The sequence below is a fragment of the Pipistrellus kuhlii genome, unplaced genomic scaffold, assembly GCF_014108245.1.
Source record: "Pipistrellus kuhlii isolate mPipKuh1 unplaced genomic scaffold, mPipKuh1.p scaffold_m20_p_29, whole genome shotgun sequence".
Taxonomy (NCBI): Eukaryota; Metazoa; Chordata; class Mammalia; order Chiroptera; family Vespertilionidae; genus Pipistrellus; species Pipistrellus kuhlii.
In genome coordinates, this window is record NW_023425528.1 from 646907 (window position 1) to 671856 (window position 24950).

At 36.3% G+C, this 24950-nt stretch overlaps 1 protein-coding gene across 4 annotated transcripts in view; it reads left to right on the plus strand.

Annotated features, from left to right (window-relative positions):
• LRCH2 (leucine rich repeats and calponin homology domain containing 2) overlaps nt 1-24950 on the plus strand; it is a 127733-nt gene that overhangs the window by 78862 nt on the left and 23921 nt on the right. For 3 of the 4 annotated variants that reach the window (XM_036454450.2, XM_036454451.2, XM_036454453.2), the window contains exons 12-15: nt 5836-5901; nt 9834-9882; nt 9961-10077; nt 23927-23971. In XM_036454450.2, coding sequence (XP_036310343.1) covers nt 5836-5901; nt 9834-9882; nt 9961-10077; nt 23927-23971 — 277 coding nt within the window. The remainder of the gene's footprint in view (nt 1-5835; nt 5902-9833; nt 9883-9960; nt 10078-23926; nt 23972-24950) is intronic. The other variant, XM_036454452.2, reaches the window with a different exon arrangement.

The window sequence follows — 24950 nt, forward strand, 5'->3', positions numbered from 1 at the left end:
CCCCCGTGTCTTGTATCCATTGGTTATGTTTATATGCATGCATACAAGTCCTTCGGTTGATCTCTCACAGCCCCCCACCCCCAACCTCCCTTGCCTTCCTGCTATAGTTTGACAGTCTGTTCAATGGTTCTTTATCTCTATAACTATTTCCCCCCATTTATTTTCTTTGAAAAAATCTTGCAACTGCAGACTAGAAATAAACATATAATAACAAAAAAAGTTTGAGTCCTAATTTCAGTGTCCAACAGTTCTGAGTCCCAGTTTCGATGTCAAATAGTTCCTTATATGTACATGCCAGCAATGATATCTGGATGATGGACAGATGGTGGCAATGCAGATCTGACCCTCTCTGGTTTGGTCCTGGGCAACCTGCAGCAATGCACAGCTGCTGACTGCTAGCGTGGCCAGGCATTGTCAGCGTCTTCCATCTCTGGGCTGTTTCTCCTTTTTTCTTCATGGTTGGAGCAGACCTGACAACTCCTCTCTGTTGCAGGAATCCCCATGGTCTTGGAGTAGTTTTCTGAAAATATACAAACATATTCTCGACCAAAAGTTAATAAAAGAATCTTTTCTATAAAATTGACTTAGGGTCCTTTTTATTTTTGCCCAAACGATTTTCCTTTGGCTTATTTTGACACCATGTATGATTTTCATGGGTGTCTTGCTGTTAGCATTACAAATGAAAATTAATTTTCTATAGTAAAAATTTTCTAGATGTAATTTACAGAGGTGGGGCACAGACCCTCACTCCCCAAACTTGCAGGGACCTGAACCCTCACCCCTTCAGAGGGAGGTCTCCTGCTCCCATGGCTGCTTTGTTTCCCATGCCCAGCTCAGATGAAGACCCAGGTAACAGACAGAGACTTGGCCCAGCTCAGATGGAGACCCAGGATACAAACAGAGACTTGGCCAACAGCAGCTGCCCTATATCTAAATCCAGCATAGCACCAGGAATGCTCAGGGCATACTCAAGAATGCAAATAATCCTTTCCACTAATATTTACAGGGTAAACTAAGATTGTTGTTAGAGTATTAAACTTGACAGTAAAAAAGTAATCAAGTTTTCAGATTAATTTAAATTGGTTAATAGAAATAAGTGAACATCCAAGAAAATTTAAGTGTACTGGACAAAAAGCTGTTCCTAAAATATTAACTAAAATTTCTATTGGTAGTGTATCTCACAGTAAATTAATTGCTTAACATGAAATGAACCTAAAGCAGTCTTATTTTTGTGCAAAAACTTAAAATTTAAAGTTATCAAGACTCCATTACAAAATTTACAAAAGCATCCATTAAAAAAAAAGGAGGGATAGTAGGGTAATATCATGTATTGCTCTTTTCTTTATACTGATTTTTTTATTACATGGATTTATAAGCAGATGTTTAGCTGGCTTCTTAAAATTTGTTTGGTTATCATCCTTAAATAAAGGGTTACAATATATGCGGGCTTTTGAAATGAATGGCTTGAGTTGACTGATTCCCATTTCATGTTCATTCCTATCAACTTACTCTGTTCTAGAGTAGTTTCTATTATGTCTTTTTTTTTTTAGTAATTATTTTATTTGCTTTTAAGTGTTTCCTGAGAATTTTTACCTGTTGTGAAAAGATGTGCTTTTGAATATTATGTAATGTGGATAAATAAAAGTGATTATGAAAAATTATATTGAAGTATAATTAACATTCATGGAAAACAAAATCAGATTTTGAGTTTATTATTTTGTCTTAGAATTATAGAAATTATGTACATTACCTGTTTCATATGATTTTTTTTTTCTGATCATGTGAACATTTCAGTTTGAGGAGCATCATATTAACCTCTAGTACATTATAACAAATCAGATAGTTCTCTCAACCCTTGAAATCTATCCATTCTTTCTTTCTGCTCACTTTACTAATGACTTCCGTGTCCTCTCCTAAAACATCTTTCTTCTCCCATCTTTTGGTTTGGTTGATGTACATGAAATGTGAATACAGACGGAGGCTTTTACGTTATAGAGTATCATTCAGTGAAAATTTTTCCAGAGGGCCAGTAAAGCAGGACGTGTGCATCAAGGTATCTGGAGTTTGGGGAAGCCTTACGTATTAAAGGACCAGGTGATGCAACTGAATTGTATAGTCTTGTACTTTCAAAATACAGTATCGGTAACTGGATTAGGGAAATGTATTAATCTAGAATAAATAAAGCATGTATTTATCTTTACTTTGAATATCACAGAGTAAAAGTTTAAATATCAATGTACATAGCAAAATTTTACTTAGGAGAATTCTTAAGTACATAAAATATGTTTTGTAGGTAAGTGGATTTCAACTTTTTTTCCTTTCTGCTCCAATATACCTCATATACATCGATTATCAAAATGCTAGTGAGTGTGGTGTCGGGGAGAATTCAGAAATTACTGTTGTGAAGGGCATTGTAGTTTGACCCACTCCCTGGAACAATTCTGACATTCCCACCCCATCCCACGTAGTACATAACATACTGCTATATCTCTTTTTTAAAAGTAACTATTTAAAGATGTATTTTTTTCCTAATAATCTTAGATATTTTATTACCTCAATTCTTCTGCATTTGGGGATTCAGCATAATTTTAATGTATGCCCATACAAAGAAGAATAAATGTATCATTAAATCTCAAAATTGTTTGGTACCAAGCTACACTGCTTTGCCTATGATGCATGCCCTTTGCACCTCACTGTGACTCTTCCTAGTGAAACTCTACTAGATTCAAGGCTAGTGAGGAATCTGGGGTAATGGAAATTGGATTCTTTATGTTAACCATCTTTCTGTAATTACCAATTTATATTTATTTCATGATGTATTTTAGTAGTCAATAAGTAGGTTTGATTTGAAATTCTTTTCTGTCTTTAGTGTTTTTATAGTTGATGTCTGAAAATTTTATCTATCCTATATAATAAAACTTTAATATGCAAATCGACCGAAAGGCAGAATGACCAGTCACTATGACGTACAATGACCATCAGGGGGCAGACACTCAACACAGGACCTGCCTCCAGTGTTCAGTGTGCTCCCACAGGGGGCGTGCCTCTCAGCCAGAAGCCAGGCTCATGGCTGGCGAGTGCAGTGGAGGTGGTAGGAGCCTCTCCCACCTCTGCTGCAATGCTAAGGAGCAGCGAACCGGCTTCTAGCTGAGTAGTGCTCCCAGAGGACATTCCCTGGGTGTCCCAGACTTCGAAAGGGTGCAGGCTGGGCAGTGCATGAATGTCATGTACTGGGCTTCTAGTATATATATAAAAGCTTAAGCAAACATTTGATATTTTGACTGGTAGCTATGATGCACACTGACCACCAGGGGGCAGATGCTCAATGCACAGGCATGGAAACATGGAACAGACTGAAGTATCTCAGAGGGAAGGTGGGAGGGAGGAGGGTTGGAAGAGATCAACCAAAGATTTTACATGTGCACTGGGGCATGGATTTGTGCACAAGTGGGGTCCTTTGGCCTGGCCTGTGCCCTCTGGCAATCTGGAACCCCTTGGGGAATGTTGGACTGCAGGTTTCAGCTGATCCCCACAGGCCACACCGAGGGACTCCACTGGTGTACGCGTGCACTGGGCCTCTAGTTTTGAATAATAGTCAGTTTTTATTCCTTATAAAACTAAACTTTAAAATAGAAAATTTAGCTACATTTATATCTATAATAAGTAAATATTAAGAACTCTTATATTATTTATATTAAAAATAATAATTCATTACTTTTGACTTTGAAATTAATACTTAGAATTATACACAATTATGGACAAACAGTTCTCTCCTACAATAGTTTATCATTATTTTTCTTCTTTTTTGGTTTTCTTTGAATACTGTTTTATCTAGTTGTTAAAAATGTGATTAACTTGTGGGTTTCTTCCCCCCAGATAATTTAACTGTAGTACTGGTTTTGCATTTAGAATTAAGGTTTTTTTGGCTTTTGGCAAAATGACGATGTATTACATCAACATAACCCTATAATTTACTGTGCTGGGAAGACTAATTCGGTCTTAATGGTACCTAAACAATCTGCATCTCTTTATTGTCTATCTTAGCCAAAAGTTAGGTATGCACAGGGCATTAGTAGCATGCCTAGAAGATATCCAAGTCTTGAAAATGGTTTTATAAAAGAAGATGCATGGAAGAGTTGGTGAGCTTCATTCCTTCATAATAGTCAGTGTACTTATTGGACATCTGATCTAAATAATATTTAAATAATGTTTCCTAGCAAAAATTTTCATGTAACAGATGCAGTTTATTATGGAGATATATTATGTACTAGGGGCCCAGTGCACAAGATTCATGCACTGGGGAGGGGTGTCCCTCAGCCTAGCCTGCCCCCTCTCACATACTGGGAGCCCTCAGGGGATGTCCTACTGAGAGCAGTCTGGCCTCCCTTTGTGGGAGGTGACCAGGCTGATCAGAAGGCACCAGCCCCATCATCCGCTGCTGCAGCCACTGACAAGTCACCGCAGCCACCAAGGTGTCTTCATCAACACGGATTCCAGTCCCTTCACCATGAAAAAAATGGCAACTTTTTTAAGGCATTTTCAAGATGTGCCTTTAATAAGATATGATCTTTCTTTCTTCCTTTCTTCCTTTCTTCCTTCCTTTTCTTCCTTTCTTCCTTTTCTTTCTTTCTTTCTTTCTTTCTTTCTTTCTTTCTTTCTTTCTTTCTTTCTTTCTTTCTTTCTTTTTTTCTTCTCTTCCTTTCTTCCTTTCTTCCTTTCTTCCTTTCTTCCTTTCTTCCTTTCTTCCTTTCCTTTCTTTACCTGAGGATATGTTTCCATTGATTTTTAGAGTGTGTGGAAGAGACAGAGAGAAACATCAGTGTGATAGGGGCACTTTGATTGGTTGCCTCCTGCATGAGCCCTGACCTGGGCCCCGGCCAGGGAGAAGCCTGTAACCTAGGTACATGCCCTTGATCAGAATCCAACCTGAACCCTGCGGTCGGCATGCCTAGTCATTATCCACTGAGCCAAACCAGCTAGGGCAGGATTGACATTTCTTAGCCCTCCAGCAGTGGACCTTCGTTTTTTACTCCAGGAGTGTGGTGGAAAAACTCTAGATCACCTTTTTGGATTCTTATACCCAAGCTACTAAAAATATTACCAATGGCATACAGGGAGCTTAGCCAATGAGCAGTCAGAAAAGGTGTTTTCTCTGTGGTTCATACCAATCAAATCGCCTCCAGTCACTGCCTCCACCATGGCCAAGGCCTAAGCCTTGGGGCCTGGTCAGAAACCCCCCAGATCCTTCTGATTGCCAGCTCCACCCTTACCAAGGCCTAAAGCCTCTGCACCTGGACAGGGACACCAGATCCCTCCTATCACCAGTTCTGCCTCTGCTCAGGAACCCTCTAACTAAGGCCCTTCCCAGGTTGCTCAGGACCCACGTGGGGCCTATCTCGTGGTGACCTGAGTGCAGAGAAAGTTCCCAGGACCCAGGCTTCTGGGCACCTATGTATACAAATTAACCACCATCTTTGTCCAGTTAATTTGCATACTCTGATTGGCTGTGGGCATAGGGGAGGTACAGTCAATTTACATGTTTGTCTATTATTAGGTATGATGTACTATTCTCTTTAATAAATTTTGGAATTAACGTGTTAACTTTTTAAAATATATTTTTATTGACTTCGGAGAGGAGGGGAGAGAGAGACAGAAGCATCAATGATGAGAGAAAATAATTGATTGGCCATCTCCTGCACATCCCACACTGTGGATCAAGCCCGCAACCCAGATATGTGCCCAGGCTGGGAATCAAACTGCGACCTCCTAGTTCATAGGTTGATGCTCAACCATTGAGCCATGCTGGTTGGCCTAATGTGTTAATTTTAATTCTAGGATTCTTAATCATTCAACTTCTATTACAAGAAACAAGCCAAAAGAAAATGTGGAATGCGAAAAGAGGTATGACATTTTTTTTTAGTCCTTATATTTAATATTTTATGAGACTTGATGCTCTGACAGTGATGTTCCTGTATATGGATTTTAATTAAATAAATGATATTGATTTAATATAACTATTTAATTTAAAGAGAAAAAGTGTTACAGCATGAGTTAAGTTTACTTTTGTTATAAGCAAATTGAAAAAATGCTGATTTGATCTCCTTTTGTGTTCATACATGCATTTTGTCTTGATGATAGAATCATTTATTCATTTATTCATTTAGCAAATATCTAGTGTATTACTATTACTGCCAGGAATAATGTGTTTCTTCATCATTGGTTGTGTTTATTCTCTGTGTTATTATTTACTTTTTTTCTTTGCAATTGGGTTTTACTAAGTTCTTCTATATGAATACATATTCTAAGTCCACATATATTAATTCCAGATAACTAGACACCTTCAAAGTTTCTATTTATTCTTTTTGGTGGTTTGAAAATTACATTAAACTCAACTCCAGAGTCATTCCTATGATAGTGGAAAGGACCAAGGCTGTGAGTGGATATAGATGTCTACATTGAGATAATTAACATTTATTGAATGCTCGTTATAAGCATAACTCTTCTGAGTGTTTTACATATATTATCTCACTCAATCCTCATCAGTAACTCTATGACTTTGTTACTGTTGTCCTCCCCATTTTTTAAGACTGATACTCAGAAATTATCATAACTTGTTCAAGGTCACACAGCTAATAAGTAGTATAGTGAGGTTTCAAACCCAGTCTTCCGGCTCAAGAATCCCTAGTGTGGTTTTAACCACACTCTTGTTAACATAGTAATAAGAATACTTTGACCCTAGCCAATTTGGCTCACTGGATAGAGCACTGGCCTCTGGACTGAAAGGTCCCAGGCTCTATTCCTGGTGAAAGGCACATGCTCAGGTTGCGGGCTCATCCCCACTAGGGGGCGTGCAGGAGGCAGCCAATCAATGATTGTAATCATTGATGTTTCTATCTCTCCCTCCCTTCCTCTCTGAAATCAATACAAATATATTTTTTTTAAAAAGAAAAGAATACTTTGTTTCCTTCAGATCTACTCATCCCACTGTTGTCTTTTTCTTGCTACCTCACAGTCCAAATTTTACTTATTTTCCCCCAAACCTATTTTTCGCCTATATATTGTGCCTGAGTGAATGTACCACTATATCATCACTCAAGTCAGCAACTTTGGAATCATCAGATATTCATCTCTCTTATGCACCCCTCCCTGTCCAGTCACAGAAAATTATAGCTTCTTAACCAGCGTCTATTTCAAACTTTCCATTGCAATTGTGCTGGTTCAGGCCCTACCTTTTCCCACCTAAATTACTGCAACAGCCCCCAACATACCTCCTACTTTCACTTTTGCCTACTTTTAAATATTCTGCACTGGTATAAGAGTGATGGTTCTTAGACACAAATCTAATTATATAACTCCCATTTATTATTTTCTAATGGTTCTTTCTAATTTTTAGGATAAAGCTTAAAGTGTTTGGCTTAACCCAGATTGAAGTGAGTTTCTGCCTACCTTCAGAGCCTCATCTCATGAGCTCTTTCACTGGCACCTCTGCAGTTAGGAACAATAATACTCTTATTTTTATTTTTAAAATACATTTTTATTTGTTTCAGAGAGGAAGGGAGAGGAAGAGAGAGATAGAAACATCAATTGATTATTGATTGGCTGCCTCCTTCACGCCCCCTACTGGGGATTGAGCCTGTAACACAAGCATGTTCCCTGACTAGGAATCTAACTATGACCTTCTGGTTTATAAGTTGATGTTCAACTATGGAGCCACACTGGCCAGGTGATACTCTTTTCTTTATTCTAGCACAGTTTCACATATGTTTTGTACCCTGGTCTCTCTGCTGGGATTGTCCTTTCTTCTTCCCTTTTTTTACTTAGGCTTTCAGAATTCAGTTTAAGGGTTAGATGATTTTTCATACCCAAGTTTAGATGCCTCTGTAGCGCTCTTAAGTTTTTTCTTTGTGTATTGTTCTTGTCTTTGTTACTTTGTCCTGTTAACTCCATCTACCTTTTCTCCCTGGCTCCTAGCTTTGCTTCCTCAATTCAGGGAGCCCCATGGGCCTCACCTTGGTTCCTCCACTTTGGCCTGTGGAATGGAAACTCTCTTTCCTGCAATAATCTGAGTTAATTGAGGCTTTTCTTGTTTGTTACCAATGTCTAAGGGATATATGTCTCTTTTTTTTTGTCCTAATATTTAATGTCTTGCAAAGTATAATTTTATATATTTTGTTTGTTCTTTTATTGTTTTTAGTCTGGGTATAAATCTGTTCACTGTTAATTCTATTCTGGACAAATAAATACAAAATCATTTTGCATTTAGTTGGCCAGTATTTAGTAATTTCTCAGTATTTAGTTTTGATTGTTTTTCCCATATGCCTTCATCATTCAAACATTTAAAAAAATTTCAGGTATTTATGTCATTTTATCTTTAGTTATATATAAATCTTTCAGTCCAGTGATTTTGGTATTTGATAGGATGTTAGAAATCTAGTTTTTTCCTTTCTCCCTCTCTTTTTCTCTTCTTTTTCTCCCTTTTCTCCTTCCCCCTTTTCTTTTTTATTTCTATATTTTATCATTGGTAACCAGTTGTCTCATCCCTATTTGTTGCATATTCTATCATTTCCACAATGCTTTTAAATTTCACTTTTATCATAAGTTGTTCTAGTTGTGGTCCTCTATGCCTGTTCCACTGAAAAATCTATAGATGCTAAAATTAGTACTAATGTATTTCTGTAACTTAATAGGATATATGTAATTTCCTAGTAGATAAGTCCCTTTATTATGTAAATTTTCTTGGTCATCCATTCTTCCAAATTAATTGTGTAACTCTTACCAAATTTCCAAAACAAGCTCAAATATACTTCTTGCATTTTAAAAAATTATTATTGTAGTTCATTTCAGCTATCAGTTTGAAGGAAAGGTTATATCTATAATATTTAATCTTTCTGTCCAAGAACTTTCTAGTCACTCAAGTTCCTTACTAGACAATTATAATTTTTCCAAGTGGGCCTTGTGCATGTCTAGTTAAGATTTTTCCCTAGGTATCTTCTACTTTTCCTTTCCTTTATAAATGATGTGTTTTCTAATATATATTATAACTTGTTATAATTAACATATAGGAAAGCTCTTAACTTTTATATATTTTTTTTATAACTTCTGTTAATAATAGACTTTTTGTTTTTGTTTTTCCCCCTTAGGCAATACATTTTCTATAAATTTTGGAAATTTGTAATTTTTAAATGTTCTTTTCTTACTGTACTGTACAGAAGTTTCATAACAGTGTTGAATAATACTAGTAGGCATTTGTTTGTGTATTTTTTCTAAAGGAACTCCTTGTTCAAATCTGTTATCTAGCAATTGCATAAAGTTTACCTTACTCCACAAATAAACTAGATAAAAAGAATGTCTACCATTGCCCTATGTATCAGAATGAAATGTTATAGGCTCATAATCAGTAATTCAATAAGCAAAAAAAATTACTTGGTTTTCTTTTTGTAATTTTGGGTAATAATTTTGATATAATATATATTATATGTTCTTTTTATGTCTCTAGATATTATATTTCTTTTGGCCTCTGAAAAGTTTTTAGAATTGTCCTGTACTTAGGGTGACATTAAATAGGACCATTTTGATTTTTTTTAAAGGTTTATAATTGATTGGGGAAGAAAATGTGTTTTTGTCAACTTTAAGTTTTATATTATTAGTTCAAAGCACTGGCATGAGTAAATTCTTCAGATTTCTGGTAGAAAAGAAAAAGACAATTTTATAAAATCATGATCATTACTTCTCAGCCTTTTGACTAAGATCCTGTGTATAATATCATATTCATAATGTATACCTACAAGTAATTCTAAATATTTTAACATATTAAGGCATCTTTAATTTTTTAGTGTCTCAGCAGATGAAGTTAATTCACCATTATCACCACTCACATGGCAGGTAAGAGGGAATTAAATTATTATAATATCTATTATTTTGTTCACATTTATTTAGTTAAAAGCAATTATCTTATTATAGCCCTTAGAAAATCAGAAGGATCAAACAGATGAACAACAGTGGCCAGAATCTCAACCTATAATCTGGCAGAGTGAAGAAAGGAGGCGGAGCAAACAGATTAGAAAAGAATATTTCAAGGTACTTTATTAAAGTTGTAAAATTTACTTTATAATTAGTTTTGATTTTATCAGTTTTGTTTTATGCTAATAAGGTAGAATATAACTCTAGTTACAATATAGTAAATGTGTTATTTTATCTTAATTTCCTACATGTATGTGATACAGATAACATAATTCAGTTATATCCATAATATTTTAGTAATTAAAAATAATTAAGAATGAGTAGCTCAATCTGAATGGTGGTTTTCCAAATTCTTTACAAGAAAGATGTAATGTTTGCTACACTGCTGGTTGTAGAAATATGTAGTAATGTTTTTAAAAAAAATTGCCCCAAAAAGATCAGTTATTGGATTTGTTTCAATAAATAGTCGGCACGTATTTGAAATTAGCATTTAATTGTTTCTATGTAAATACATACTATTTATGTGGTCTAAAATATGATTAGCAGTATTTCCCCTGCCATTTTCTTTTCTTCTTATTATATTAGTAGATATCTTAAGGTGGTCCTTTAACTAAATTCAAAGCTCAGACTATCTTGATTATCCCAAATTTTTAGTTAGCATAGTGTTAATGATAGACATTTGTAAATATTGTCATATTATCTATTTTTGGTTTAGGTTTGCTAATTTGCAGATGTCAGTCATTGGAATTGTTATATCTTTAGTTCAAGTTAGAATCCATTATTGAAATTTCTGAATCAAATGAACAGTTCAAACAAGCTTCTCACCCATGAATAACAAATTATGTTGTCTTTGTTTACCTTTTCTGTTTCTCAAAGCCTAATCTTTATTTAGTAATAATAATAATTGCCTAGCTGGTATGGCTCAGTGGTTGATCATTGACCTATAAACCAGGAGGTCAAGGTTCAATTCCAGGTCAGGGCTCATGCAGGTTGTGGACTCAATCCCTAGTAGGGGGTGTACAGAAGGCAGCTGATCAATGATTTATTTGCTAATCATTGATGTTTCTATCTTTCTCTGACTCTCCCTTCCTATCTGAAATCAATAAAAAATATTTTAAAAATAATAATAATTATTATATCAGAGTACATAGTTCTAAGGTAAATTATAGGTCACTTGAAGTTTGTCTCACTAATAAATAGGAATATATTTCATGTTTTTCTGTTTGCTACCAGTACGTCTTTATGCACATTGATTTGTTTCTTTATATGGGGTTATAACATATATTTGGAAGTAGTATCATATGACCAAAACAAAAATGTTATATGTCTTAGAAAGTCTCTGATGAATTTCATCCTTCAGCAAATAATTACTGAATATTTTTAATGAGCTTTATGTTACCTGGTCAATACGAGAAATAATGAAGAAATAATACGTAGGGAAGAGGGAAAGACATTCTAAGCAGAACCCTGGTCAGTAATGGTGAAATCTATTTATCCCAACCTTTTACAGATCTGTAGTTATATTTATATATTGGCATTTATTTTAAAGTCATTTCTTTTAGTTTATGGAGCTTTGAATAGAGGCATTCAATAAAATGTAATAGATAAGAATTAATGAATGACTGATGATGTGCAGCAAATTTTAGTATTTCTAACTAATAAAAGATTTTACTATATTTATTTAATCTGTTGGTATAATAAAAGCATAAAATGTCTATTTATCAAAACACTTAAGTGCCAGAACTAAGTATTTTAAAATATCGACTTATGTAATCTTTGTAACAACCCTATTAAATAAGACAATTATCAGTTTTATTTTACAGATGGGGAAATTAAGACACAGAGAGGCGATGTTCCAGTCACTTAGCTAATAAGCATCTAAGTCATGATTTGAACCCATAGTGTATGCTATGCTGCCTGTTTACTTAATGTAGATAGCCTAATAGCAAATGAATAAACACTTTCAAATCAATGCATTTTATTATTTAAAAAATATTATACAGGTGAACTTCTCAATAAAGTCTTAATAGACTTTATTCACCTCACTAACTATAGATAAGAGGTGACAATAATTTGATTAATATCATCATTTGTTGATAAGTATTTTATTTTTTTATGGCTTAAACATACCTCCTATAATATTGCTATTTTTATAAGTTGCTAAGAGATTAAATGAAATAATCTTTGAAGTGTCCATTACATAATCATTATTCAACAAATGCTAAGTTCTTCCATACTTAATGATGGATAGATACAAAGATATAAAGATAAGCTTCAGTCACTGGGAAATATTTTGAGATCTGTAGTTCTGCTCAGTAGTCAGAAGATGTCAGTGTTAGGACACTTTAACAAAATTGAACTATTATTTCCTAAAATGTAAAAATAATTATAAAGTTGAGATACTACTCTCTAAGTTAAGTATAAACCATTACTCAGAATGTCCAGTATTTTCATGATTAAAATATCATTGAAGCATTAAACTGTAATAATCTAATAAAAAAATATTGATTTCTATGAAGTGTCTTTCTTTCAAAAATAAAAGTTCTCTTAATTACCTTTTGATAATTCAAAGGGTTATTCATAAGATAAATTATTGAAATAAATATGGATTTATAGCTCATTAAATATTAAAATATGCTACTCTAGAGATTTATATCAAATTATCACTTAGGCAAGGTTTCTTTTTCTTTGCTGTGTTATGAAACAGAGAGCTTTGTGCAATTTTTGCTTAACACATATAAATGACTGAGCCATGGGATTTCTTTGTATTATATGTAAATTATTTATGGTGCTGTTATTCAGTATATTTATTAAAAGTGTGTGTGTGTGCGTGTGTATGTGTCACTCAATTATCACTTCTAGTTGCCAAGCGTAATTTTGAGTAGTAGTATGTTTTTTACAAAAGCCCCTGAAACTAAGTAAAAAATGTTTCAACATATTGGCCAGATTATGTGAGCAAGAAGGTAAATTTGGTCAAGTTATATGAATAAGTAAATCACTGTAGGAGTGTCACATTAACTCTTTCAGACTCCCTGGCCACTGTCATGTACTACTCTAGTAAATACAATTTAATGTCCATGTTGCCAAAATAAAATCACTGCATTTCTCAAAATAAAGCTAATCTAAGAAAGACATTACTTTATTTTAAAATCTTTTACAGAAATGTATTCATATTTTAATCAGATTCACAATAAAATATGAAAATCTAACCTCTTATTTATAAATTGTTTTTCATGTAAATGAGTAGCTTTAATTTCTTATAAAAATGATAGCACATGAATTTTCTGAATGCAAAAAAGTTAAAGAACATTAGACTAACTATACTTAGTTACTTTTAAGGATATTTGATTTATTGAAATGCCATATATATTTACCTTCAAATATATCTCATTACTATTGTTGTAACCGGACAACCAAGAGGCCCGGGCTGCCTGTCACCACTTGAGCCAATTAAGCAGAGACAGGGTTGAATCATATATGAGCGTTTATTCCAATAATGCCAGCAGTATGGGAGAGCAATAGGTTGCCCACAAAATCTGCTCTGACTGCCCCTCTTGCCAATTAGCTGGTTATATACACATGAGGGAGAAAATAGCTACACGCAGCTGCAAGCTGCAAGTGTAACATGGAAAGGGGAGGATAGAGTCTGCAGTCCTGCCTTCAGGAGCTGAGTCCGATAAAAAGGTGGCAAATCATCTATGATGTTACAAACAGCTCAGCCCCTTCCTGGGACCAGAGAATGTTCAGCATTCCTGAGAAAAACTCTTGGAGGGGGTCAGGGTCCAGGTGCAGCAACCAAATTAAAACTTGTCCTGTCCTTAGTCTGTGCTCAAAAAATGTATTTCTTTTTGGAGTAATGGCCCTATTGAGACATCTTATCTTTTTACTGCCTTGTTTTGTCCTCCATTTTCCCAGGGTCTATAAGAAAACTTCTTATCTATAGTTAATAATTATTAGTGAGGTGAATAATTATTAGACAACTGTGGCTCTATTCTCATTACATGTCCTTCCCCACTCTCATTTCCTCTCTGTTAGTGTTATCATCTCATATCTATGAGATTAGTTTTATATGGAAAATGTCTTGTTGAACTATATCAGTCCTAGCCTATTAAATTTTCCCCTTATGGATTTTGGCTCAGAATTCTTTGAGGGAAAAGGGACATCGGGTCTCTTTACTACTTCCTGCTGATGGGGCGCATGGGGAGGGGGGGGGAGTCCTGAAGTCCTCCCTGTCTGACAAGTGAAGAAGGAAGTCAAAGAGGGGAAAACGATTTTAAGTGAAGCCGATAGACCATTCATGTTTCATTGACTTAATTATGAGTCCAAACCATTGAGTCTTATTTTTAGGACACAGTGATGCAGATGGCTTCTACAGTGAGGCCCATACTGTTTGTGTAATCAGTTAGTAAAGCAGGGACATTAGCATACATTCTATGAAACAGAAGAACACAAAACATAAGGGTTAATGAATATAGTAAATCATAAATCAGTTGATATTTCCAGATGTAAGGCTTCTGCCAGAATGAAATCACAGTGACAATCTGATAGATTGCAGTTAGAACATCTCTGGTGATGTCACCAGGTGCTGAGGTCTGTATGGCATACACAGGCACAACCTTAAAACAAAACTTTGAAGACCGTTAACTGCATTGGAGTTCATTACCTACAATTGGATATTATGCTTTCCATTGAAATACAATTTTTCTCCCTCAGATTACCCTCATTTTCATCAAAGATCCAAAACAGACTAATTTATTTACTGTATTAAGTTAAGTTCCAGTTTGGCCTGATTGTTTACATAAATACAACAGGAATGGCAATTGATTATACAGACTTTTAAAATCTGCTTTGCTGGATCTCACAAGAAAGTTAACTCTCAGGGCAAAGAAGCCAAGCCACACAGTTGCTATCAGCCTTTGCCTGCAATACTAATAGAGCTGAGTAAATTTCTCAATTTTTTGAGATCCCCACAGGTGTCTTGAGGTTCCTTCTTGCTATCTCTCAGGAAGGTAATCTGTGTTCCCTACCTGGAAAGATTGCCAAGAACCATGTGACCAAGCAAGGTACCAAGCTATTTATCTAAGGGGCTTATTGGCCTCAAAGTCAGTCTTCATTCCTTAGAGCTTTCTGGTGACATCCAGAGTCCTAGGATGTCTCAGACATGACAGTCCAGCAAAATGTTGGTTAATAAAACCACAATTGGAAACTGCCTTATTTGTCCTGTTATGAAGAAAACAGATTCTTATTGGGTTTATGCAATCAAACACATTGCCATGAGAACAATAACACTCATTAAGAGTTTCCAAATCAGGTAGGGAGAAATATATAAATGCCTCAAAATTGCTTATGAAAGTATAATTTATTAAAGTACTTTAAGAAAAGTAACAAGTTTCCTTATGTCTAGAAAATAAGGTTAAAAATCAATAATACTTTCAAAAAATTATAAAAACTATAATTATTTTTAATTCATTCAGTCCTATAGTCAAATTCCCTTTTTCCTGATTTTTCTTGCCAGTATTTATATAAATCCAGATACTCTCTAGAGTTTTAATAATTGTCATCCAGTTCAAGGGGCTGATCTGAAAGTTTATTCTCCAAGATATGTAGCTCAAAATAAATCAGATTCCTTTCCATGGATCTTTCAGACGATGTAACATTTTTGTAAATGTATCAGAGTAAAACAATGACTGTAAATGGCAAAAAAATTTTTAAATGACACAGTTATAGATTTAATTACAATGCAATTCACATGGCATCCTTCCCTTTTAACATCCTGGAAAAGAACCAAACATATAGTGTATTAGTTTAAGATGTATTTATCAAATTAGATTTATTATTTAGTATACCTATAATTTTCTTTTAAGATTTCTTTTCAGCCGAAACCAGTTTGGCTCAATGGATAGAGCGTCTGCTTGGGGACTGAAAGGTCCAGGGTTCAATTCCTGTCAAGGGCATGTACCTTGGTTGCGGGCATATCCCCAGTAGGGGGTGTGCAAGAGGCAGCTGATCAATGACTCTCTCTCATCGATGTTTCTAACTCTCTATCTCTCTCCCTTCCTCTCTGTACAAAATCAATAAAATATACTTTAAAAAAAATAGGTCACACCTATTTCTTTAAAAAAGAAAAAAGATTTATTTTCACAACCCTTTTATGATTTTCACAAACATTTGTACCCATTTAAAATAATCAGTTTAAGAATAACCTACTTTCTTTTTTCCTTTAAAATGCATCTATATACCTCATTCCTTCTATTATCAACACTATATAACTTTTTTCCAATTATTTGGAATTCTTAACTTTTAGAAACAATTTTTATGTGACAATTAAGTAATTAACATTTCTCAAATTAGCAATACATTCACATTTTTAAGAGGTATATTTCAAATAAAAACATAAGATATATCCATTAATACATTTAAATCCATTCTCCAACTTCTCTGGAATAAGAAGCCCAAAGTAGGCAAACTCAGATCAATTAATATTTCAGTATTCTGTTATTTCAAAATATCTAGATACTTAATTTTTAATATTTAACTCACCAAGACTCTAAAGTTTTAAGCTATCTAAGTTACTAAAGACTTTGGAAAACTATGTTTAGATAAATACAATTCAATTGTAACACTTTATTAAAACCCTTCATTTTAGTTATATCTATTCATTATGTCTTAACAATTCTGGGAGATTTTAAAGCCAATTATTACCCAAGGCATTTCCTTGGCAAATTTTGTAACAAGAATAACATGACCTTGAAAACTTTTAGGAGGCTGGAGAAAAGGTGAGTGAATCTATCTCATACCAACCTGCATAGCAATTACCTTCACAAAGTCTGAGTGGCACAAAGCCCAAACAGCAGAGACAAGATTCCCAGTGTTCATAAAACAGTGAAGTGAAAACCAAGTCCCCAAAAGATAAAAAGAAAGAAAATAACATCTGTAACCAAAGTTATATTACTGAAAGATAACTCTTACTGGAGCTGATGTCTTGAGAGGGGAGAGCAGAGAGTGTCCCTGAGATAGAGAACTCTTGCCAGCTGCTGGGAAGTTCCTTCTATCCTTGCCATGGGTTCAGCTGCTGGAGCCCCCAACCAAGTGAAATGTGCCCCATCTTTAAATTAAATTAGACAGTAAAGAGACACAAAGCAAACATCAACAGAGACACTGTATGTTCAATATTTACAGGCAGGCACTCAAAGCCACAGAAACCTCAGAAAATCCTGCTTTAAAAAAAAAAAAAAATGAAACACCGAAGCAGAGCAATGTCTCTCCTCCTAGAGTAGATCAGATTAAGGGCTCAGAGACCAGACAAGGACGGCTGGAGGTCTCTTGTCACCAGGACCTGATCAGGCTCACCCAGTAAATGCATGCCTTATACACTATATGCTTCCTTATAAAGAAGCCCAGACAAGAAGCAGCAATACTTCTCGTGCCATATAAACATGCTTGATTCCTCTTGTCATACAAAAATGCTTGATTCAACTTAGATGGGAGGAAGGAGTTTGCTGGAGCTGTCAATGGACTCCAAAGGAAAATTCCTGACAGAGCTGCAAGTAAAAAAAGTCCCAATTTCAGCCCCAGGAACTCACCAGTCCCCACACCCAGCAGGATCTCCAGAACTCACCTTGGAAGAAATCCCACTGGGGGTCCCAACAGAGTTGCCACATATATGTAACTGGACAACCTAAGGGTCTGGATTACCTGTCACTACTTGAGCCAATTAAGCAGAGGCAGGGTTGAATCATATATGAGCGTTTATTCCAATAATGCCAGCGGTATGGGAGAATAGTCGAAGTCATCCTGGAAAGTCTGCTTTGAGCCCCTTGCCCACCTTGTCAGTTGGCTGGTTATATACACACATGATGGAGAAGATAGCTATGTGCAGGTGTGAACTACAAGTGTAACATGGGAAGGGGAGGGTAAGAAAACTTATCTATAGTTAGTGAGGTGAGTAATTAATTTTAGACAACTGTGGCTCTATTCTCATTACATGTCTTTCCCCACTCTCATTGTGACAAAACATTATAATGACTCATAAAATATATCTAATTTCATACAGTACAATATTTTAATTTAAAGACTAACCCCCAAGATAAGTGTGTGTGAGTGCGTGTGTGTATATATATTGTGTGTGTGTGTGTATATATATATATATATATATATATATATATATATATATACACACACACATACACACACACACACTAGAGGCCCAGTACACAAAATTTGTGCATGGAGGGAAGGTGTCCCTCAGCCCAGCCTTCACCCTCTCCAATCTGGGATCCCTCCAGGGATATCCAACACCAATATTGGGCCTAAATGGGCAGTAGGACATTCCTCTCACAATCCAGGACTGCTGGCTCCCAACTGTTCACTTGCCTGCCTTCCCGATTGCCCCTAACTGCTTCTGCCTGCCAGCCTGATCACCCCCTAACCACTCCCCTGCCAGCCTGATTGATGTCTTACTGCTCCACTGCAGGCCTGGTTCCCCCAACTGCTCTTCCCTGCAGGCCTGGGTCCCGCCCAACTGCCCTTCCCTGCAGGCCCAGTCACCTTCAACTTCCCTCCTCTGCCAGCCTGGTCACCCCTAACTGCCCTCCCCTGGGTTGATTGCCCCCAACTGCCCTCCTTTGTAGGCCTGGTCCCTCTCAACTACCCTCCTCTGCTAGCCATCTTGTGGTGGCCATCTTGTGTCCACATGGGGGCAGGATCTTTGACCACATGGGGGCAGCCATATTGTGTGTTGGAGTGATGATCAATCTGCATATTACTCTTTTATTAGATAGGTAAAGGCCTGGTGCACGGGTGGGGGCCAGCTGGTTTGCCCTGAAGGATGGCCTGGATCAGGGTGGAAGTTCCCTTGGGGTGTGGGGTGGCCTGGGTGAGGGGCCTGTGGTTTGCAGGCTGGCCACACCCCCTGGCAATCCAAGCAGCGGCCCTGGTATCTGGGATTTATGCATCTTCTATAATTGAAATTTTGTAGCCTGGAGTGGAGCCAAGCCTCCTGCTTGCTTCATGGCTGCCACCATTTCTGTTGGAATTTGTTTACCTTCATAATTGAAGCTTCCTAGCCTTGAGTGGAGGCCTAGGCTGGCAAGGGCAGGTGGAAAGCTTTGCTTCCTCCATTGCCGGGGAAACCCAAGCCTCCCTCCTGCTCTCTATAGCTATAGCCATCTTGGTTGGGTTTATTTGCATAGTCATGCTGATTGGCTGGTGGGTGTGGCTTGTGGGGTAGCAAAGGCACGGTCAATTTGCATATTACTCTTTTATTAGATAGGGCATATATATGTATATTTTAGAGGCCCAGTGCATGAAATTTGTGCACATGGGGTGTGTCCCTCAGTCTAGCTTGCACCCTCTCCAATATGGGATCCCTCAAGGGATGCCTGACTGCCCATTTAGGCCCAATCTTGGTAGGATCAGGCCTAAATGGGCAGTCGGACATCCCTCTCACAATCCAGGACTGCTGGCTCCCAAATGCTCATCTGCCTGCCTTCCTGATTACACCTAACTGCTTTTGCCTGCCTGCCTGATCACCCCCTAACCACTCCCCTGCCAGACTGATTGCCCCTAACTGCCCTCCTCTGTAGGCCTGGTCACCCCTAACTGCCCTCCCTTGCAGGCCTGGACCCTCCCTACTGCCCTCCTCTGCTGGCCATCTTGTGGTGGCCGTCTTGTGTCCACATGGGGGCAGCCGTCTTTGACCACATGGGGCCATTCACCTTGTGTGTTGGAGTGACAGTCAATTTGCATATTACTCTTTTATTAGATAGAAGATTATATATATATATATATATATATATATATATATATATATATATATATATTCATTTATTTATTTATGATCATAGTTACTTTTATAATGGAATAAGGAAGCCAAGTGAGCTTGTGAAATAACCTGCTTTATTCTGAGTCAGAGTTTGTGCACACTTACTGTCTTTCCTGTGAAAATAATGTAAGCTTCAAAGATGAACTGACCTTTCCATTTCTGAACAGGCCTTTATTGTGGTTTTTTAAGTTTGGCTATAATAAAACTTTAGTTATTCAGACTAATATTAACTGAAGACAACTGAGTAGAATTAGTAAAAAGTTGGCCTTATAGAATATTTTCAAAGCTATGTTTATATTAGGTTTTGGACCTTTAAATATGTACAGTAATAAAAACTAGTAGCATCTAAGTTTTCGTGTATAACAGGCATTTTTAATTAGGATAGTAGTTAAGTAACAATAATACAAGTCTCATTATTTATTGACTGCATCATCCTCTGTTTCTTTTCATTATCAATTATCCCCTCATTTTCTATGTCCTTTTTACCTCTTTAGCTTCCATCTTATACAATAAATAAGTTCAGATCTTTACCATTATCCCAGATTTCCCTTTCAGCTGTTGCCATATCTCTTCACATAAACCTACTAAAGGCAAAATCCAGTGTAGCATTTGACAGTGATGACCACATCTTTCTGTTTGAAACTCCTTTTTATTTATACCTCACATTTTTCTTCCCTAATTTGTCTGTTTTCATTTTTATGTTCTTATCTAAGTTTTCTTCTGCTTTCTCTTTAAGGTCTCATTCTTTTGTATTACACTAAAAACTCTCTGAAATTTTTATGACTCCAGATGTCTCTTGTATTCATCTGGGTCTGAAGTTCTGGTCTCCAAACCTGTGTTTCTAATTGTCTTGGTGCCCTACACGTATTTCACATTCAATATATCTCACCTTCCTGGCCATTCATCATGGAACTTGCTCCTCTTTTCTATTCTATTTTTTTTAAATATTTTTATTGACTTTTAGAGAGAGAGGAAGGGAGGAGAAGGAGAGGGAGAGGGAGAGAGAAAGGGAGAAGGGAGAAGGAGAGGGAGACGGAAAGGAAGAGGGAAAGGGAGATAGAAAGGGAAGGAGAGAGAGAGAGAGAGAGAGAGAGAGAGAGAGAGAGAGAGACCGACCAAAACTTCGACTGGCTGTCTTCTTCATATCCGCTATGGGATCAAGCCTGCAACCTGGACATGTGCCCTGACAGGGAATCTAACCGACAACCTTTCAGTGCATGCGTCTATGCCCAACTAACTGAGCCACATCAGCCAGGTCTCCTCTTTTCTATTCTTTTTTTTTAAAATGTATTTTTATTGATTATAGAGAGTAAAGAAGAGGGAGAGAGATAGAAACATCAATGATGAGAGGAAAACATCTATTGACTGTATCTTGCATGCCCCACACTGGGGATCAAGCCTGCAACTTCGGCATGTGCCTTGGCCAGGAATGAACCTTAATCTCCTGGTTCACAGGTCAATGCTCAACCACTGAGCTATGCCGGCGGGCTTTATTTTTGTTAATGGTAGTGGTGTCTACTTAATTGTCTATTTACACCTCCGTCCTTCTTGTCTTTCCCTCCCTCATTCCATCACCTAATTGGTCACCAGGATGTTAATTGAACATCTTTTTTTTTTTTCCCCCTAATTCATCATCTCTTCTCCATCTCAGTTATCCTGGCTTTTGTTAAAATCCTCATTTTTTGTGTGTGTCTGGGTAATTACAGTAACTTCTTTTTAAAAATGGTTAGATGAATGACTTCTTAATGACCGCCCTTTCTCTGGTTTCACAGCTTTTGAGAATTTCCCAACTTAAATGTTTTTATTGGCTCCCCATTATTAATAACGTAAAATTTGGATAACTTAAAAAAATGTCATGGGCCATACTTAACTGCTTCTCTAAGTTTTATTTCCTGTCAAAATTCACTTCCCTCATTAGTCACATTACTTTGTTTTCTGCAGAGGCTGAACTTTTTTTATTTTTATTTTTATTACTTTGTGCTTTTCTTTTTCTGGGAATCCCATGAGCCCTTTCATTTCTGGTAAATTTCTACTAATTATTCAGGATTTAAAGCTGGGAGCACATAGCATAGTGGTTAAGAATCGAGGCTTCTAGAATAGTATCTTTCTTTACAGAATTGTTGTAAATATTGAATGATGTAATGTAAAGGGCTTAGAGTAGTACTTGCCACAGAGTATACACAGTACACTTAATAAATATTAGCTTTATTCACTCAAATGTCACTTTGTTTTGTATTAATCATCTATTATTGGATGTTAATTCTCAATTAGAATATGAAAGCATTTAGCAAAGATCAGGGGTGACTTGCAAAGAAAGCCCCTGGTCAGGAATGCAGACTCTGCCCTCCACACTGGGACTTCTGTGATACTTGAGTAGGTGCTTACTGTTGAGCTCCTTGTAAGAAAGGCAGTAGTGCCCTAACTGGTTTGGCTCAGTGGATAGAGCATCTGCCTCCGGACTGAGGGGTCCCAGGTTAGATTCCTGTGAAGGGCATGTACCTTGGTTGCGGGCACATCACAGGTAGGAGGTGTGCAGGAGGCAACTGATGGATGTTTCTAGCTCTCTATCTCTTTCCCTTCCTCTCTGTAAAAAATCAATAAAATATATTTAAAAGAAAGGCAGTAGTGGAAAAGTACCTAAGCTGCCAGCACAATAGAAACCACAGTAATGCTCCTTTCTTCACAGTGACATACTTATGTAATACCAATTGATAGTAACCTCTTAGAAACACTCCAACAATGCCTTTAGGGGTAAAATCCTGCATCAGTTTCCAGCTTGGCAGCTCCCTTATTTTGACATCCATAGCTCTCTGCCAATATGACTGATGCCATCTTGGAGTTCTGTTGTCTGCTATCCAAATGTCATTGTTTTGTTGGAGTAGAATAAAACCAAGAATAAATTACATATTGTAAATGGGGATCATACCTTTGGATAGCAAATGGATTTATTCACACATTGCAGATTCCATTTAGTGGCAGCCTGGAACAATGGATTGAAAGCATATTGTAGCTATGTCCGGGATCAGCTGGAAAGAACAAGTACCCTGATAGAAATCACAGGAGAGACAGAGGAGATTTATATTTGTAACCTCTAATATTTCTCAGCCCCCAATTAGTGGTTGAATTACCAGGTGGGTTATTTATTTTTTGAAGAATTATGGAAGATAAAGCTGCATAAGGAAATAGAGCCATTAAATACAACCTTGAAAGCCAGGCAAAGTAATTTGGACATAATCCAGAAGTTAGTAGGGTTTTCCAACAGAAGAGTCATGAGTTACAAGTGGTGCTTGGAGAAGGTTAATCTGCACTGATTTGCAAGATTATTTGTGGTGGTGAATTAGAAGTAAGAACACACTAGTGTTTGACATACTGTATATCCTTGATTCTAAGAAGCACTTTTCACATACTATCGATAGCATTTTTTCGTATTGACCATATCACCTCTATGCCTAAGTTTAAAATGAAGATAATAGTATTTACCTCAGAGTTGTTATGAAAATTAAATGGATAAATAGATGTGACACACATCAATCAGTGTCTGACTTGTAAGACATTTCAATTAGTGCTTGGTATATAGTAAGTGCTGGCATAGTGTTAGCTATTATCACTATTACTATTATATAGTCAATATATACATTTAATTTAGTGGTGGTGTTTTTTTGTTTTTGTTTTTTACCTGAAATCAGTAGGTTTCTTAATATAGATGATATCTTCAAATGGTGAGATTAGACTAAACATGAGATAATGGGGGCCTACAATAGGGTGATAGTATGAGAATTCAGAAGTAAGTCTGAGATAAAACAAGTGACATGATGACATATTGGATATAGTATATTAAGAAAAAGGAGGATTTAATGCAACCCTCAGGTTGAAAAAAGAAATTAATGAAAAATGGATTGGTTTAGGGAGGAATTGTTATTTGATATACGTAAAATACTTAAAACAATGCCTTGCACATAGAAAGTACTATATGTGTTAGCTATTAGTAAGTAGTAGGACTACTTAACCTGGTTATGTAATTAAACTTAATATAACATAATTTAATTAAAATAGCAAAATATGAATAAACATCTAATATAATTTACTAGTAGAGAATTCTTATGTTCAAGGAAAATGACAGTCTGTGTTTTAAATATTTTTCAGTATAAATCATCAAGGAAGAGTTCAAGTGGCAATGAAAATGATGAGGTGAGAAAAGAGGGTAATATTACCAAGTTTTTAAAATATTTACTTTTCATATGTAGTTGGCGCAATCAGAGTAAAATGTAATCTATCTTTCAGTGTCTTTGTTATTGATTTAATGCCTAGGTTTTCTCAAGCAATAAAAACTGAGCATCACCATATAAGTATTAATTTAATCATATGGTATCTGTATTCCAATAATTTCTGTAATTCCAATAGTTCAACTATAGAATTCTAACATTCGTCTTGAAATTGAAATTCAGAAATTCACAATTTTTACATTTTCCTAAATCAACCTAGTGGTCAGTTGAGATTTGTTTGGAAATTATTAATCTCTTTACATAAATGTTGTGTTCTATTTTACATTTAAACTTAGATTTCTACAGTTTGTACATTACTATAAATTTTTTTACCTCACCATTTTAAGCTATGCAGCAGCCTAGAATTTTTCAGATGATAGTCTCACTGATACTTAAGTTTTGTGTAGTTTGTTTGGAGGTATTGGTATTTAATTTTATGTTGGTTCTTGGCAGGGCTTCTGAAAACTCCTTTAATTTTATGAAATGCAGAAAATGTTTGCTGAACTCTGAACTCTAGTGTTTCAGCGTGGCTGTTGCCCCTGTCTCTTTATATTTTTTATCCACTTTGTCCTGCCTGCCTCAATATCTAATCAGTTATCAAGACATACCTTTTTTTGATACTGAAATATTTTGAATTCAACCCCCACCTGCACATCTGCTCTTTCTGTCCTGTCCCAGGCCCTCATCATTTCTTGCCTTTACTACAGCAGTAGCATCCTTGCTCACCTGTTCCTTGCTCTAGTCCTTTCTCCCTGCAGCCACAATGATGGTTTCAAAGAACACAAATATGATCAGGCCATTCCCTTGCTTAGAAAGCTTCAGTGTATCCCCATCATTTGGAGGGTAAATTCTAAGTCCTTAGTCAAGCCCCTGCTTATATCAGCCTCAAATCCTGCTTTGCCCTC